The sequence below is a fragment of the Podarcis tiliguerta genome (assembly GCF_965153285.1).
Source record: "Podarcis tiliguerta genome assembly, chromosome: 2".
Taxonomy (NCBI): Eukaryota; Metazoa; Chordata; class Lepidosauria; order Squamata; family Lacertidae; genus Podarcis; species Podarcis tiliguerta.
In genome coordinates this window covers 12,647,352-12,664,831 of record NC_139535.1, presented here as the reverse complement: position 1 = coordinate 12,664,831, position 17,480 = coordinate 12,647,352, and the positions used below count along the sequence as shown (strand labels likewise).

The 17,480-nt window shown below is 46.1% G+C and overlaps 1 protein-coding gene across 1 annotated transcript; it reads left to right on the top strand.

Moving 5' to 3' along the window:
* AIF1 (allograft inflammatory factor 1) lies at positions 1-16,423 on the top strand. Its single transcript, XM_083426859.1, has 6 exons — positions 1-206; positions 6,402-6,463; positions 9,422-9,488; positions 13,423-13,464; positions 14,045-14,207; positions 16,083-16,423. The coding sequence occupies exons 1-6, from the start codon at positions 194-196 to the stop codon at positions 16,168-16,170; spliced, it is 435 nt and encodes a 144-aa protein (XP_083282985.1). The 5' UTR covers positions 1-193; the 3' UTR covers positions 16,171-16,423.
* Positions 16,424-17,480: the final 1,057 nt, after the last annotated feature.

Sequence of the window (17,480 nt, the reverse complement as noted above, 5' to 3'; positions counted from 1 at the left end):
CTGTGCGAGTGTCAATGAGCTGTGTGGTTTCTCAGAGCAAAAGAGGAAGTCGCCTCCACATATATATTACAGACTGAAATATCTATAGGCACACAGAGAAGGAGCAGGAGGGAGCAGCTGAGGAGGCGAGACATCAGTTCAGCAGAGAAGAAGTCGAGGGGAACCCTCCGAGGAAAAGGCAAAGAGGAGACTCATGGACCCCCAAGGTATCGGCTGCTGAGGAAACCATCTTAGTCCAGGAAAGAGATCGTAACTGTCCAGGGTGCAGGAAGATGGGAGGCTTGTGGTGTATCCAAAGGTGAAGACTATTATGGAGAGAGAGAGAGGTTTGGATCAGTGGCGTAGCGTGGGGGGTGCAGGGGGGCCCGGCCGCACCGGGCGCAACATCTGGGGGTTAGGGTTAGGGGGCGCAAATCCACGGGTTAGGGGGCGCAAATTACTTGCCTTGCCCCGGGTGCTGACAACCCACGCTACGCCACTGGTTTGGATGCAGGAAATGTTAGCGACCATAAAGCAGAGAGGAGCATATAACCAGCAGAGGCACCCAAGGCAGGGCAAGAGGGAATCTGGAAATACGTCGGGAAGAAGGAGCGGGGCAGCAGCCTGCGAAGGAGATCGCAGCTGGGTTGCGAAACCATCAGCTGCATCATACCTTTAAAGCACATTCCCACCCCTCCCAAAGAATCCTGGGAACTATAGTTGACCCTTCACGGAGCTACGGTTCCCAGGATCCTTTGGAGGGGGTGGGAATGTGCTTTAGGCGCATGGTGTGTACACAGCCTTCGTCAACTTGGTGCCCTCCAGACTTTGTACTACGACTCCCATCGTCCCCTGACCGTTGGCTAAGCTGGCTGAGGCGAGTTGTAGTCATGAGGGCACCAAGTTGGTTAAGGTTCGGCCTACCCTATCACGCTGGGAAACAACGGGAGACAGATTAATACCCCCTGCGTCCTCACAGAGCTGTGGTGAAAATAAAACTGGGAGACGTGAGAGAGAACTGGGTACGTCCGTGGAGGAATATAAATATCTTTTGGGTTAACGAAACTTGGGCCGCTGTTGTTGCATATGAAAATAGGTTTTTCTGGGACATGGGAGCCTCTGTCTGAACAATTCCTAGCAAAAATGCCTCTGGTCTTTTGGGGAAAGTTGTTTTTTTTAAAAAAAAATTATCTCATTATAAATCATTTCCTTTAACCTTTTTACCTGCCCACCACATATGGAAAAAAAAAGTCTCCTCCATTTCTTTACATTTTGAACATAAATCTGATTCTATTTTATATTTCTTAGCCAGTCTGCTCAGGGTTAAATACCATCTATGAATCATTTTCATATAATTTTCTTCCAATGTGTAGCATGCAGTAAATTTCAAATCATTCTTCCAAAGCTTTAGATCTATATTATGCCCTATGTCCGTTGCCCAGTGTATGATTGAAGCTTTTACCAGCTAGTCCTGTGTTTACAATTTATACATTTTAGCCAATAAGTTTATCCTTATTCTGTAATAAATCTCTTTCAGATTTGGTCCAGAAACCCATTTTTCTTATCTAGTTTAAACATATCATGTAATTGATGATACTGTAACGGGTTCGTGAATTGGCTCCTTAAATCTTCCACCGATCTCAATCTGGATTCACTCCCTCAAAGAAGTCAAGGAGTATTTTTAAGAGTTGTTCACACTTTCTTTTCCCTTGGCACTAGACAAGATGGTCACAATCAAATCTCTGGTATTTAATTTTTCAAGGGCAAATGCAGTTGAGGTGGGAACCTAAATCTGGTCCTATCAACTGGGGGTGGGGGTTGGCTTAAACCTTGCCAACATGCCATTTTCCTGATCTGAATTCTCCCCCTCCCTGATACTTACGTTGCTGTGCAGAGGGGAAGTTTTCCCCTGGTCCCCATTGCCTCATGTTTCCATACTCGGAACTCCAACGCACTGAAGCTGTCACTTGCGCATGTGTTGTCATCTGCGCATGCGCAAGGGCTGCCCAAACTGCACACACCTCTGCTCACCCACAGCTTCCGTTTTCTAATCGGAAGGAAGCGGGTTGTGAGGGAGCCAGTGTGGTGTAGTGGTTAAGAGCGGTGGACTCGTAATCTGGTGAACCGGGTTTGCATCTCCGCTCCTCCACATGCAGCTGCTGGGTGACCTTGGGCCGGTCACACTTCTCTGAAGTCTCTCAGCCCCACTCACCTCACAGAGTGTTTGTTGTGGGGGAGGAAGGGAAAGGAGAATGTTGGCCACTTTGAGACTCCTTCGGGTAGTGATAAAGCGGGATATCAAATCCAAACTCTTCTTCATCTCTGCTGCATCACCCATGACAACCTCTGCATAAAAACCTACAAGGAAGGAGCACCCACAACTTCCCGAGGAAGTCCGTTCCACCGTTATGTGCACATAGCCTTAATTCTGCTGAGAAAACAGCAGCCAATGCAAACAATTCTTTCTTTCTCTTTCTTTCTTTCTTTCTTTCTTTCTTTCTTTCTTTCTTGTTTGTTTGTTTGAAAAAGTGTGGCGGGATTAAATCTGCCCTTCTCAGCACCACAACTCCAAATCTGAATTGGGGTCCTGCTTTTCCATTCGCTAATATACAGTGGTACCTCAGGTTAAGAACTTAATTCGTTCCGGAGGTCCGTTCTTAACCTGAAACTGTTCTTAACCTGAAGCACCACTTTAGCTAATGGGGCCTCCCGCTGCCGCCATGCGATTTCTGTTCTCATCCTGAGGTAAAGTTCTTAACCCGAGGTACTATTTCTGGGTAAGTGGAGTCTGTAACCTGAAGCGTCTGTAACCTGAAGTGTCTGTAACCCGAGGTACCATATATGACATCCATATATGCCCACTTCCTTATGCCCACTGCGTAAGGAAGTGGGCAATGGCCAGTTTCCAAGCTTTAGGAGAAGAAGCAAACTCAGCACCTGTTTTCCTGTTGCCTACTGAAACCCAGAATTCTGGCCTGTCCCTTCACTGTAACTCGTACCACATTCACGCCATACTTCTAAGGCTTCCCCGCAAAGAATTCTGGGAACTGTAGTTCATTAAGGGTCCTGGAGTCTGTAGCTCCATGAGGGCTAAACTATCATTCCCAGGATTCCTTGTGGGGAGAGGTATAACTGCTTAAAGAAGTATCAAAATATGCTTGTGTGATATTGTGTGTGACTATAGAAAAAACTGTGGGAGGGAAGTTCCATTCTGAAATATACTCAGAGTCGAGAGTGGATTTCATGCTCTTTATTCAGCTCATAGTGGTGAGGAGGAATGAATGTTTCCCCAAAGTATCTGCTTTATATACATTGTTTACACAATGGGCCGCACGTGATTGGCTAATTCCGGAATTCTCCTGTAGGCCAATCAAGTTGTGGATTCACTTCCATCTGGAGCCGGATTGGGTGGCTCCTGCAGACCAATCATATTGCTGCATTGTTCTAGGACCAATCAGACTGCTGCATTCTGAATCCTATTGTTCTAGGACCAATCAGACTGCTGCATTTTGAATCCTATTGTTCTAGGACCAATCAGACTGCTGCATTTTGGATCCTATTCAACTCAGTACATAACACATTTAGTGTAATATCTCCCCTTTCTCTCTCTCCCATCCCGAAGCATTTTCTTCAGCATGGCCAATGGTTGGGGGTGATGGGATTTGGAGTCCTCACGTGGGCTACCCCTACCTTAGAGTGTACCCTAAACCGGTGCGCCCATCCCCCAGCTTTGTAAATGCCCCCCCCCACTTTCTCTCCACAGTTGTAATGCCTCAATTTGGTAGCTGCTGCTGTTCACCTATCCCATTTCCCTTTTGCAACTGGGGGAAGGCAGGGAACAAAAAAACCGAGTCAGGAAATTTGGGCTAAGTTCCTCTTTGGTGAGCCAAACGACACTGCGAACCAAAAGCAAAGCAGTCAACAGAAATTGAAACACATAACCACCAGCACACATGCAAGTCAGGAAATTGTGTCGGAAAGAGGAAATGGCAGAAACTGGGAGACTCCAGAGACGTTCAACGGCCATAGCGAGATTAGGCCAGCGCCATCACTGTTCTCTTCTAAATGTCCACTGGAAACTTTTCTGTTTCAGAAGATCTGTCCAGATGCCTGATTTTGTTGCATCTGCTCTTAAATTTGCTTCAGATGCTTTATTGCTTTTGGATCTACTTAACAGATTTCACGGGACACGGGTGGCGCTGTGGGTTAAACCACAGAGCCTAGGACTTGCCGATCAGAAGGTCGGCGGTTCGAATCCCCGCAACGGGGTGAGCTCCCGTTGCTCGGTCCCTGCTCCTTCCAACCTAGCAGTTTGAAAGCACGAAGTGCAAGTAGATAAATAGGTACCGCTCTGGCGGGAAGGTAAACGGCGTTTCCGTGCGCTGCTCTGGTTTGCCAGAAGCGGTTTAGTCCTGCTGGCCACATGACCCGGAAACTGTACGCCGGCTCCCTCAGCCAATAAAGTGAGATGACCACTACAACCCCAGAGTCGGTCACGACTGGACCTAATGGTCAGGGATCCCTTTACCTCTACCTAACAGTTTTCACATGTTTTAAATATTGGGGCATGCACCCCAATCTCCAAGCGGCGAGAGACTCCAGGGGTGGCTGTGCTTACCCTGTGTTCAATTTCCTTGGAATGAAAGTCAACGGAGAGCGCAGTGTCTTCTGGGTTTATGGTTTCATTTACAACCTCAGCATAGGATGGAAAGGCTCATGGCAAGACAGTTCCTGCTTCCCCGTTAGGTTCCCAGAGAGACCCACCACCACCAAGCCTTTGGGTCCAGCACAGAGCAAGCCAAGCCTCTGTGTCTCCAGCTTCCAGCATCAGCCAATAGTCACACACACAGTGTCTCTTCCAGTCTATTGTCCTCCATCCTAGGATAATGTAGCATCCGGTCAAGGGGAGACAGGAAAAGACATTTGTCTCTATGGCAACAGAACATCATCTTTAGACATGGAAATGGCAGTGAGGCCATTGTCTTACAGAGACTGGTTCAGCAGCTTCTTCTAGTAATAACAATAAAAATAGTAATAGTAGTAGTAATAAAAATAGTAATAATAATAATGATTCCAAACCTCACTAGATACAGAATCACAGGCCTGGAAGGGACCCACAGATACGCTCCACACTGCCACCCCCAACCAACCCCAATACAGTGGTACCTCGGGTTACATACGCTTCAGGTTACATACGCTTCAGGTTACAGACTCCGCTAACCCAGAAATAGTACCTCGGGTTAAGAACTTTGCTTCAGGATGAGAACAGAAATTGTGCTCCGGCAATGCGGCAGCAGCAGGAGGCCCCATTAGCTGAAGTGGTACCTCAGGTTAAGAACAGTTTCAGGTTAAGAACAGACCTGCAGAATGAAATAAGTACTTAACCTGAGGTACCATTGTATGTTTCTATAGTTAATTATATTTTATTTCTTACCACAGAAGTGTTCGCCTCCCTGGACCCCTTTGGGAGGAAGGGTGCGATGGACGTTTGATAAAAAAATATATATTAGGGCAAAGTCAGGGAGATCATAGAATCTTAAGAGTTGGAAGGGACCCAGGGGTCATCTAGACCAACCCCCTACAATGCAGGATCTCAGCTAAAGCATCCATGACAGATGGGCCTCCAACCACTGCTTAAATGCCTCCAAGGAAGGAGAGTCCATCACCTCCCATGGGAGTATATTCCACAGCCGAACAACTCTTACTCCACTCACCCTAGGGTTGGCATATTTCAAAAAATAAAATCCCTGACACTGGCAGAATTGCTGAGGTTTTTTTAGAAGGACCCCAAAATGGTTGAGCTTTCTTAATAATAATAATATTATAATAATTTATTATTTATACCCCATCCATCTAGCTGGGTTTCCTCAGCCACTTTGGGCGGCTTCCAACAGAATATTAAAGTACAATAACCTATTAAACACTAAAAGCTTCCCTAAACAGGGCTGCCTTCAGATGTCTTCTAAAAGTCTGGTAATTGTTTTTCTCTTTGACATCTGGTGGGAGGGCATTCCACGGGTGCCACTACCAAGAAGTCTCTCTTCCTAGTTCCCTGCAACCTCACTTCTTGCAGTGAGGGAACCGCCAGAAGGCCCTAAGCACTGGACCTCAGTGTCCGGGCAGAACGGCAGTGGTGGAGACGCTCCTTCAGGTATACTGGACCGAGGCCCTCTAGGGCTTTAAAGGTCAGCACCAACATTCTTAAGGAAACCACCAAAATTACTGAGCTTTTTGGGGGGGGACTCCCCCCCCAATAGTGTTTTTAAGCTTTTGGAGCTGTTTCCACTCCTTTTTTTCCCCTCGCATTGCCATACATCCGGGTTTCCCCTGACATTTGACAAAATCCCCCCCACACACACCATTTTTACACCTGGAAACCAGGACAATAATGCCAACCATTAACTCTCTTCTTCACCTCCTAGGAGGAAAAGCGTTTGCAATGTTAAAAGCCCAGCAGGAGGAATTCCTGGACTCCCTCAACAAGGTAAGGCGGTTTCTTAGCATTGCGCGTGAGGAGCATGGAACCAATCTGGAAGCTGGAGGCAAAGTTGGGTGGAGCACATAGCTGTCAAGAGTCCCTTATTTGGCGGGACAGTCCCTTATCCCAGCGCCGTGTCCCGCTGCTGTCCCTTATTGATGATGTCCCTTAAATTTCCCGGGTTTCAAAGGAAGCAGCTCCTCTCCCTCCCTGCCGGCCAAGGAGGAGGGAGGCTCCAACTGTGTTGCTTGGCTGCACTACTCACCCAATAAGAAGTCTAAGAACGACTGGGGGGTGGAGCTTGCATGCCTTGTGCTGATCAAATCGGCTGCATTGCCTGGGGACTCGCCTTTGCTCAGCGCTTCCCAGCGGAGAGGTGACGGTGGTTTTCCTTGAGGCTTGAGGCTTCGTTTGGCTGCTGGCTGGGCTTTCTGCCTTTGGCTCAGAGACGCTCAGAAGTTGAACATACCTGTGCTTGGAAAATCCCTTATTTTGGCTGCTGATCCCTTATTTTTGATGCTGTTGGTCCCTTATTTTCAAATCTGTAAGTTGACAGCTATGGTGGAGCAACCAATGTCATTGTTAAAGGTAAAGGTAAAGGTACCCCTGCCGGTACGGGCCAGTCGTGTCCGACTCTAGGGTTGTGCGCCCATCTCACTCAAGAGGCCGGGGGTCAGCGCTGTCCAGAGACACTTCCGGGTCACGTGGCCAGCGTGACATCGCTGCTCTGGTGAGCCAGCGCAGCACACGGAAACGCTGTTTACCTTCCCACCAGTAAGCGGTCCCTATTTATCTACTTGCACCCGGGAGTGCTTTCGAACTGCTAGGTTGGCAGGCACTGGGACCGAGCAACGGGAGCGCACCCCACCACGGGGATTCGAACCGCTGACCTTTTGATCGGCAAGTCCTAGGCACTGAGGCTTTTACCCACAGCGCCACCCGCATCCCAATGTCATTGTTACCTTTATACAATTTCTCCCATCCAGGCAAACAGACAAGACATTATCAGAGTCCAAGGATGCATTCCAGCCAAACCACACACAAAAACCCCGCAATGAGGGTGCAAGGCAGAGTCAGCAAAGGGGCTTGGACTAGGAGAGGGGGTGTGGTGTGGGGAGAATCCTGGAGCCCAAATGAAGAGGCTTGGAAGGTTGCATTCAGGGTCCGGGCCTGAGATTCCCCACCCCAGATTCAAGCTCTTTGACAAATAGTTCCACAGCTTTGTAGAAGGCGGCGACTGTGGATAGCACTGACTGGCTAGCACATGTGACGTCACCGTAATTTGCACGTGGACCCGCAGAGAGTCCAGTTGCCACGGCGATTTTACAGCTGCTTTAAAAAAAGGTTTTTGCTTCCCCATCCTCTCAAATAAGTTAAAAGGATGAATTGAGCAAGTAAGCAAGGCATACAGGGGGTCATTAAAGTTGAGGGGAAGGCACAGTTGAGCGGCAGAATACACGCTTTGCATGGGAAAGGTGTGTGGTTCCTTTTTTAAAAATATATATATATTTATTAGAAGTTTAAAAATTACACAAAAGAGAAAAAAAAGAGGAAAGAGAAGAGAAAAAAAGAGTAAAAAATTACATAGAAATAAAGCAAAAAAAAAAAACACAATACATCAAAACACAAAAAAACGCAAAAACAATTAAAAACCCATCCAATATTTATCCTTATCTTTCATTAACTTATTTCCTCGACCTCATCACACCTCCCATTTTTGTATTCCAGTTATTAATTATATCAGCAAATCCTTTCCATCTTCCACTGCTTTCTATCTTTTAGTTATCTTAATTTATTTTTACCTTATCTTATCATCAAAACCTTAAAATTTATTTATACTTAACTCCTTATAATATTTCTACTAAAGTCATGTGATTTCATTCCAACATTTCCTAACATTCATTAATTTTACAATATTTCTCTATATAGATTTTTAATTTTTTTATTTTATTTTTTGGGGGGGAAATATATGGAAAGGTGTGTGGTTCCAGCCCTGGCGTATCAGGTGGGACTGAGAAAGATCCCCATCTGATGCCCTAGACAGCTACTGCTGCCAGTCAGTACAAGCAATGCTAAGCTAGGTGGACAAACACTCTGACTTGACAGAAGGCGGGTTTCCTGTTAAATTATCTGAAATAAGCAGGGAGGAGCATAAGGGGAGGAGCAAGGCTGACTGAAGGATTAGCTTCACAGCATATATGCCTGGTGTGCAAAACTAAATCTTACACGGAGCTCTTACACTGCAGTAAAGTCGTAAATAAGCCAGTCTTCCAGGTGGAGGTATCCGTTGCAAACCTAGCATCCAGAAATTTCCGCACTGGACCCGAGCTGGTTGCAAAAACGCGCCTGGGGAATTTCTAACATTGCCAATAACATCTGGGGACCCCAGGTTGACAAAGGGTGGCCTGCACTGACTGGCAGCGGCTCTCTAAGGTTCATCCCCCACCCTTCAGCTGGCTTGATGTTTCCTGCTGTCTTGAAGGGTTGATTCCTGTTTTCCCTGGCAGCTGTTGTGCAGCATGACATTACCTACTTCAATCACTAGACGGCACTGGGAGCGGGTGGCACTGTGGTCTGAACTACTGGGCCTCTTCGGCTTGTTGATTGGAAGGTCGGCGGTTCAATTCCCCACAACGGAGTGAGCTCCTGTTGCTCTGTCCCAGCTCCTGCCAACCTAGCAGTTCGAAAGCATGCCAGTGCAAGTAGATAAATAGGTACCACTGTGGCGGGAAGGTAAACGGCATTTCTGGTTTCTGTCAGTGTTCCATTGTGCCAGAAGTGGCCACATGACCCACATGTGGACAAACACCAGCTCCCTCAGCCAGAAAAGCGAGATGAGCGCCGCAACCCCATAGTTGCCTTTGACTGGACTTAACCATCCAGGCATCCTTTTTTTACCTTTTTTACTGGACCTTACTGGATCCTACCCTAATCAATATTCCCCCCCCCCCTGCCTTTCTACAGGAATTTATGGATGACCCCAAATACAGCACTGACGAAGACCTACCTGACAAATTAGCAATATTTAAGAGTGAGTGCCATCCGTGGAGGACTTGAGGTTGCGGGAGCGGGTGTGGGATGGGGGGAATAAGCCCCATGTTGTTGCAGAACTGGATAACAAAAAAATACTTTTGAGCTGCATCTAATTCTAGCCCTGCACAGAGGAGACCCCCCCCCCCCGCATGGCAAGGGGTTGGACTAGATGACCATCGGTGTGCCCTGCAACGCTACAATTTTATGATAATAGACGTGCCTAATTTAGGTCTGTTACTAATTAATGGGCCTATTCTGAACGTGTACCCAACCAATATTCCTTTCTATGACAACGTGGTGCTTATTCCGAAGTACAGTGGTACATCGGGTTACAGACGCTTCAGGTTACAGACTCCGCTAACCCAGAAATAGTACCTCAGGTTAAGAATTTTGCTTCAGGATGAGAACAAAAATCACGTGGTGGTGGCACAGCGGCACCTGGAGGCCCCATTAGCTAAAGTGGTACCTCAGGTTAAAAACAGTTTCAGGTTAGGAACGGACCTCCAGAACGAATTAAGTTCTTAACCCGAGGTACCATTGTAAATACATTCAGCATCGGGGCAACATAAATGAACTCCCATTTAACTCGGGGGTCATCTAGTCATGGTGGCAGAATGATTTAAGCGAGTCCCCCCCCCCCTTTTGCCCCCCCCAAATGCAAAACTGCACAATGCCCATTTGGATTCTTCCCCCCCCCCTCCTGCATATAACACCCAACTTCTCACAACAAATGTAACTGATCTGTAGAAAACACAACCTGAAGGAAGAGACAACAAACGTACTTTTGTAAACAAAAGAAAATCTTTAATAATGATGCAAAATCTGGGTGGCAAACTGGTTTTGCTTGTTTGTTTCATAACCAGCCAGCTGCCAGCTGCCCAAACTAAGAAATATATTTTAAAAGAAAATAAAAAAGAATGCAGACCCCAGGCCTGTTTGCTGATTCCCAAGCCCAGGGGTCAGCAAACTTTTTCAGCAGGGGGCCGGTCCACTGTCCCTCAGTCCTTGTGGGGGGCCAGACTATATGGGGGGGGGGGAATGAACGAATTCCTATGCCCCACAAATAACCCAGAGATGAATTTTAAATAAAAGCACACATTCTACTCATGTAAAAACACGCTGATTCCCAGACCGTCCATGGGCCAGATTTAGAAGGCGATTGGGCCGGATCCGGCCCCCGGGCCTTAGTTTGCCTACCCCTGCCCAAGCCCCATCGCCTAGCACTCTCAGAGGAGTCATTTGGGGGTGCTTTGGACAGGGCAGGGGGGCTGAACTTTGGCAAGGAGCTGCATCACTGTAGCCAGAGGAGAAATTAATGTCTCAATCATATGAGCTGTCCAGTGCCTTGTAAGGCAGTGTTGAGCTTTCCTTCCCTGGAGGCAGCAGGAGCTGGTCCATTTTAGGCTTCCTTCTTCCATTTCAGTCAAACCTCAGTTCTTGAACGGCTCCATTGCTGAGCGTTTCGGCTCCCAAATGCCGAAAACCCGGAAGTAAGTGTTCCGGTTTTCTAACCTTTTTCGGAACTTGAACGGCTTCCGAAGCACATTCCTCTTTCCCCCCACTGAAATTGCTGACAGCCCTTCGGTTTTCGAACATTTCGGAAGTCAAGCGGTCTTCCGGAACAGATTACGTTCGAAAACCGAGGTTCCACTGTATGTGGTTTTGTGATAGGAATTTTCCTCCTCCTCTCCTGCGGGTGAGGGGAGCACCCTGTTGCAACAGATCAATAAAGATCAGGCTTACTAGCTGCTTTGCTTGTCAATATTCTCTGGTTGGCCTCTGTTATCTTCTCCTACCAATAGGGAACCTATGTAAGGACTCTATATGGGCTCTTGGATACCCCATAAGGGAAAAGGGCAATTTTTGTTTACAACAGATTCTATCTGCACCGTACGTGTAAAGCAATGTCATGCCGCTTTAAACCATCATGGCTTCCCCCCAAAGAACTCTGGGAATGGTAGTTTGCTAAAGGTGCTGAGAGTTGTTTGGGAACCACCACCACCCCCCAATTCCACACAGAGATACAATTCCCAGAGTTCCCTGGTGTTATGTACTGAAGTTTTCACCCTGGGCCAGCAGGGGGATACTGTAGATAGTTTTCACTCAGGTCCACATATGCAAATAAGGGATTGAAAGTGACGTTCAGTGATTGGATAGTTACAGAAAATGGTTACTGTTGCGTTGTAGTGGAGCTCTATATAAGCAGGCTGACTGAACCCTTCAGCTCAGTTGTGTTCTGGCCTGTGAATAAACAAGAGCTGTTTGCAGAATCGCTGTGTCGTCTGATATGTTCATCCACAACTTAACACTGGCAACGAAGTTGGGATTGATGGACATCAGAGCACAGCCAGATGCAGCCACCCTCTGAGCTGAGCTGAATCACTGAGATGAAACACTGAGCGAAATCACTGAACAGATCCAATTCAGAGCTGACCGTTCTGGCTAGAGCACGGTGTTCCATTCCATCCATTTAGCGCTTCTGCGCATGCACGACCCCTGAAACCCGGAAGTAACCCGTTCCGGTACTTCCGGAAAAAACGCAACCTGAAGCATCTGTAACCCGAGGTATGACAACAGAATAATCAGAAATTTAAAGCAAACCATCACAATATAGTTGATAAACAACAGCATCCAGCAATGACTATGCAAGGGCATGGAGGGTTAAGATCAGAAGCCTAATAAATTAGATGTGATAAGGAAGGTAAGGGAACAGTTGAACATTGTTAAAGTAGCAGCAATGCAAGGAAGGAGAGAGGCCTAGGGAAGTAGAAGCTGGTAATTCATTCCTGCATATTATATATTTGGGAATTTCAGGGCAGGTAATTAATTATATGTATTTATGAAGACATGAAATCAACACACTTAAAGAAAAGTAGAAAGCTTTAAACAAAAAGAAGAACAAGTCTGACACTAGACAAAGTATCTGCACCCTTCCTTAAGGTAAAGGTAAAGGTACCCCTGCCCGTACGGGCCAGTCTTGCCCGACTCTAGGGTTGTGCGCTCATCTCACTCTATAGACCGGGAGCCAGCGCTGTCCGCAGACACTTCCGGGTCACGTGGCCAGCGTGACAAGCTGCATCTGGCAAGCCAGCACAGCACACGGAACGCCGTTTACCTTCCCGCCAGTAAGCGGCACCCTTCATTAATTGCTATTAATTTATTATTATTTTACCTGTCCCTCACGCTAAGGTCCGAGGGCAGGTTCCAACATTAAAACACAATATTGAAAAGCAAGTTTAAAACAACTTGCAACTTTACTAAGTCCTGCTTACGTTTATAACTATTAATATTTTTTCTGGTTCTCTAATAGTAAAATGGTTTAATTTTATAAAAGTTTTAAAATCAATTGTTTATAGATTTTTTAAAATACCGTAATTTTTGCTCTATAAGACTCACTTTTTCCCTCCTAAAAAGTAAGGGGAAATATGTCTGCGTCTGATGGAGCGAATGCAGACTGCGCAGCTATCCCAGAAGCCAGAACAGCAAGAGGGATCGCTGCTTTCACTGCACAGCGATCCCTCTTGCTGTTCTGGCTTCTGAGATTCAGAGTATTTTTTTTTCTTGTTTTCCTCTTAGATTTTTAATACGTAGATTGCGTATCGATTGTATGAAATAAAATTTATCTGTTTAAAGAGAAAGAAAAGAATGAGGCATGCCCGTTGAGCATATATCTAGTAACAGCTTTTGGAGAGCTAAGACTAAAACCTCCATATTTAGTCACAGTATACCTTCAAGTACTAGATGCTAGGAACCGGACATGAAGACCGAGTCCTTTCATTGCACCTAATTTGTGACCTTCGTAGGGGTACATAGCTGGCCATAGTTGGAGACAGGTATTTCGGAGTGGCCAGACTTTGCGTCCAATTTAGCAAGGCGGCTATTGCACACTTACGTTAACCTGTTTGTTTTGTTTTTTTCTTTCTCCCACCCAGAGAAATACATGGACTTTGATCTCAATGCACAAGGAGATATAGGTGGGTGAATTGTGTTCATAGCATGGCTTCGTAGTTGTGTATGCACAAATTTCCACACCAGGCACATTCCTGCTCCCTAGTTCGTTAATTTTCTTTAACCACAGCATTTTTAATATTTTTGAAATATACTCGGAGTCGAGAGTGGATTTCATGCTCTTTATTCAGCCCATAGTGGTGAGGAATGGAAGTTCCCCCAGAATGTCTGCTTTATAGACATTATTTACACAATGGGCCCCACGTGATTGGCTAATTCTGGGATTCTCCTGTAGGCCAATCAGGTCGCGGATTCACTTCCACCTGGAGCTGGATTGGGTGGCTCCTGTGGACCAATCAGACTGCTGCATTCTGGAGCCTATTGTTCTAGGACCAATCAGACTGCTGCATTTTGGATCCTATTCAACGCAGTACATAACAGTTTTAATGTATTTTTAATCTTTTGTTGGAAGCCGCCCAGAGTGGCTAGGGAAACCCAGCCAGATGGGCGGGGTATAAATAATAAATTATTATTTTATTATTATTTTAGCACACTCTATGGCAGTCTGCTTTAGTTATACAGGTTTGCTGTCTCCCTTCCCCCAAGATATCATGGCCTTGAAGCGCATGCTAGAAAAACTGGGCGCAGCCAAGACCCACCTGGAGCTAAAGAAGATGATCACTGAGGTGACTGGAGGTATGAGCGAAACCATCTCCTACCGGGACTTTGTCCGTATGATGCTGGGCAAGCGATCAGCTATCCTTAAAATGTAAGTATCATTAACACACAGTCCGGTCTCAAATATATCAGATTTTTGCCCACGCAAAACTTGGGTTTGATTTCCTTACGCCATCATCATTATTAAATTAAATTTGTATACCGTCCTATACCTAGAGGTCTCAGGACAGTTCGCCACATAAAAATCACAATATAAAAACACAAACTACATAATAAAAACAAAACCAAAAACAACCCAAGAATCGCCCAACACATTTCACAAAAGGGCACTGGATGTCAGTCAGCCAAAGGTTGAAGGGGAACGTTTTTGCCTAGTGCCTAAAGATTTATAATGAAGGTGCCGGCAGACCTCCCTGGAGAGAGCATTCCACAGATGGGGAGCCACTGCAGAGAAGGCCCCGTTCTCATGTTGCCACCCTCCGGGCCTCTTGAGGAGGCGGCACACGAAGAAGGGCCTCAGAAGATGATCTCAGGGTCCGGGTAGCTTCATATGGAAAGAGGCGGTCCTAAAGGTATTACATGGAAGTCTGTGGCGTCTTGGCGATATATGGCTTTTATTATGGCACATAATAAACATGACGACTATGTTCTACTTTCACTGCTGGACACTGAGCATAAAGTGGAAGGGCTCACAATGTTAACTCTCCAATAGATCTTGCTCCCCCCATTAGGTTTCTATGAGAGGCCCTGAGCTGTACAGTGGTACCTCGGGTTACATACGCTTCAGGTTACATACTCTGCTAACTCAGAAATAGTGCTTCAGGTTAAGAACTTTGCTTCAGGATGAGAACAGAAATCGTGCTCTGGTGGCGCGGCAGCTGCTGGAGGTCCCATTAGCTAAAGTGGTGCTTCAGGTTAAGAACAGTTTCAGGTTAAGGACAGACCTCCGGAACAAATTAACCACTTAACCCGAGGTACCACTGTATAACTTTGGATTTAGCACAGAGAGCAAGTCAAGTCTCTGTGTCTCTTCCCAGCCTAGTTCAAGACTACCAACTCCTTCACAGCCACTGCTCCCTGGTGAACTCGACTTCAGCTATTCAAACAACCCCAAAGTCTTGTGGTACCTTAATAATTTGGTCTAAGCTTTCATAGACTCAAGCCCCCTTCATGAGATGCACCTGTAGAACCATTTGCAAGAAACAGTCAGCTATCCTGGCATTGGTAATCTAATTAAGACATGCAGCATGCTTTAAAAAAACCCTTTCTCTCAATTTAACTTACAAGTGATGACTCTGCCCCACCTCAGCAGCCTGCTGCTATAAAAGGTTTAAAGGCCTGTCTCTTCAACATACATTTAAGCTCTAATTATCACTGACTGTATTTTTTTTGCATCTCGTTAAGGTTCAACTTCCACCTTCCAATGTTCTCCTTTAAATACCTGTCAACTGAGATTTAACTTTGTGCGTCTGACAAAGTTCATGAAAGCTTGTGGTATAATGAATTTGGTTTGTCTTTTAAGGTGTCACAGTTGTTTTTGCTCCCCACACTGGAAAATCCAGCTGTTGAGTCTCTCTGTGGTTCCCCCTTTGGCCCAAAGTTAACATAATCAAGCCGAAAATTTAACAGTGAGCTTGAGCCGTTAACTTAAAGGGCCTGGCCTGACCACTTTAGCAGTCCTTATATATGCAGAATCCCATATTTGATATGAAAAGCAGCCTTGGGGTGGACCCCGAAGATGAAATCTAGAATAACCCCCAATCCTAGAACAGTTTTCTGGCCTCAGACTCTATTATCCTCAGGTGGAGTTCAGTTGTGACCCCCCCCCTCAATTACACGACACACCTGGTGGGTTGGGGGGGAATTATCTGGTCCAACAGAGCTCGTTTTATTTTCTTAAATGGCCACCTGTCTGGTTTAAGAAGGGGCATCTCTTGTGAATTCTTATTTCCTTTTATTTCTGCAGAATTCTGATGTATGAAGAAAAAGCCAAAGAGAAGGATGAGAAGCCAGCCGGACCCCCGCCCAAAAAAATTATTGCAGATCTTCCTTAAAAAATACCTTTAACTACATGGTTGGCTCCAGCCTCCAAGCTGTTCCTGGAGCTCTTCGTAAAGAGGAGAGCCTTTCTTTTCGAAAATGTCCTAGAATAAGGGGTTCGTTTGAAACAGTATTTCTGCAGTCCTCCCACGGCAGAACTCTGCCTCATTGTGTGGTGGGGTGGGGGAGAAGGTATTTTCATTGTAAGGTCGTATTTGTTGTTCTACTTTTTACTCTCTCCATTAAAATATATATATATATACTAAATTCCTCAGTAACGACTGCTGATCGTAATGCCAATAACGATGGTGTTTGCAATGTAGTCTCGTTCATGTTTACTCAGAAGCAAGCTTATTCCTACTGTGTGAATAGTACAGGCAAACTCCGGTCCTCCAGATGTTTGGGACTACAATTCCCATCATCCCTAGCTAACAGAACCAGTGTTCAGGGATGATGGGAACTGTAGTCCCAAACATCTGGAGGGCTGGAGTTTGCCCGGCACAGCACAATTGAGGTTTCTGTGACACTTTCCCAGGTGTTGTTGGACTTCATTTCCCATCAGCCCCAAGAACTGCAATCCAGTGACTTTGTGAAGGCCAACAGCTTTCTCGCCCTTGGGTATAGCCCTAGGCTGAAAACTGCAATCCTGTGCACCAGCCTTTGAGAGCCAGTGTGGTGTAGTGGTTCAGAGCGGTAGTCTCGTAATCTGGGGAACTGGGTTCGCTTCCCCGCTCCTCCACATGCAGCTGCTGGGTGACCTTGGGCCAGTCACACTTCTCTGAAGTCTCTCAGCCTCACTCACCTCACAGAGTGTTTGTTGTGGGGGAGGAAGGGAAAGGAGAATGTTAGCCGCTTTGAGACTCCTGAAGGGGAGTGAAAGGCGGGATATCAAATCCAAACTCTTCTTCTTCTTCTTCTTGCCAATCGGGTGCCCTCCAAATATCCAACTGCCATCAGCCCCAGGCATATTTCTGGAAGGATTCTGATAAATAATGGGACTAGTGCACAATTTGATTACCCCCCCACCCTCTCCTCCCCCATCGTACACCCTGTTCCATCCCCAAATCTGCTCTTGAAAACCCTGGAACATTTTATTTTATTTTTTACTCTGGCTTCTTAGATCGTGCAAATCTTTCGCCTTTTTACGTGTTTTATTTGTTAAACTGATGGGTCACTTTCTTTTAAAAAAAACACCAAGGTTTCTCAAAGCAACATACAATATACATTTCCGAGCACAATTCAAAGTGTTGGTGCTGACCTTTAAAGCCCTAAACGGCCTCGACTCAGAATACCTGAAGGAGCATCTCCACCCCCATCGTTCAGC

Bases quoted from the DNA above. Each gene is read 5' to 3' on its own strand.
- AIF1 (XM_083426859.1), top strand. The intron at 6,464-9,421 runs GTAAGGCGGTTT...GCCTTTCTACAG, and splicing joins TCCTGGACTCCCTCAACAAG to GAATTTATGGATGACCCCAA. The intron at 13,465-14,044 runs GTGGGTGAATTG...CCTTCCCCCAAG, and splicing joins CAATGCACAAGGAGATATAG to ATATCATGGCCTTGAAGCGC.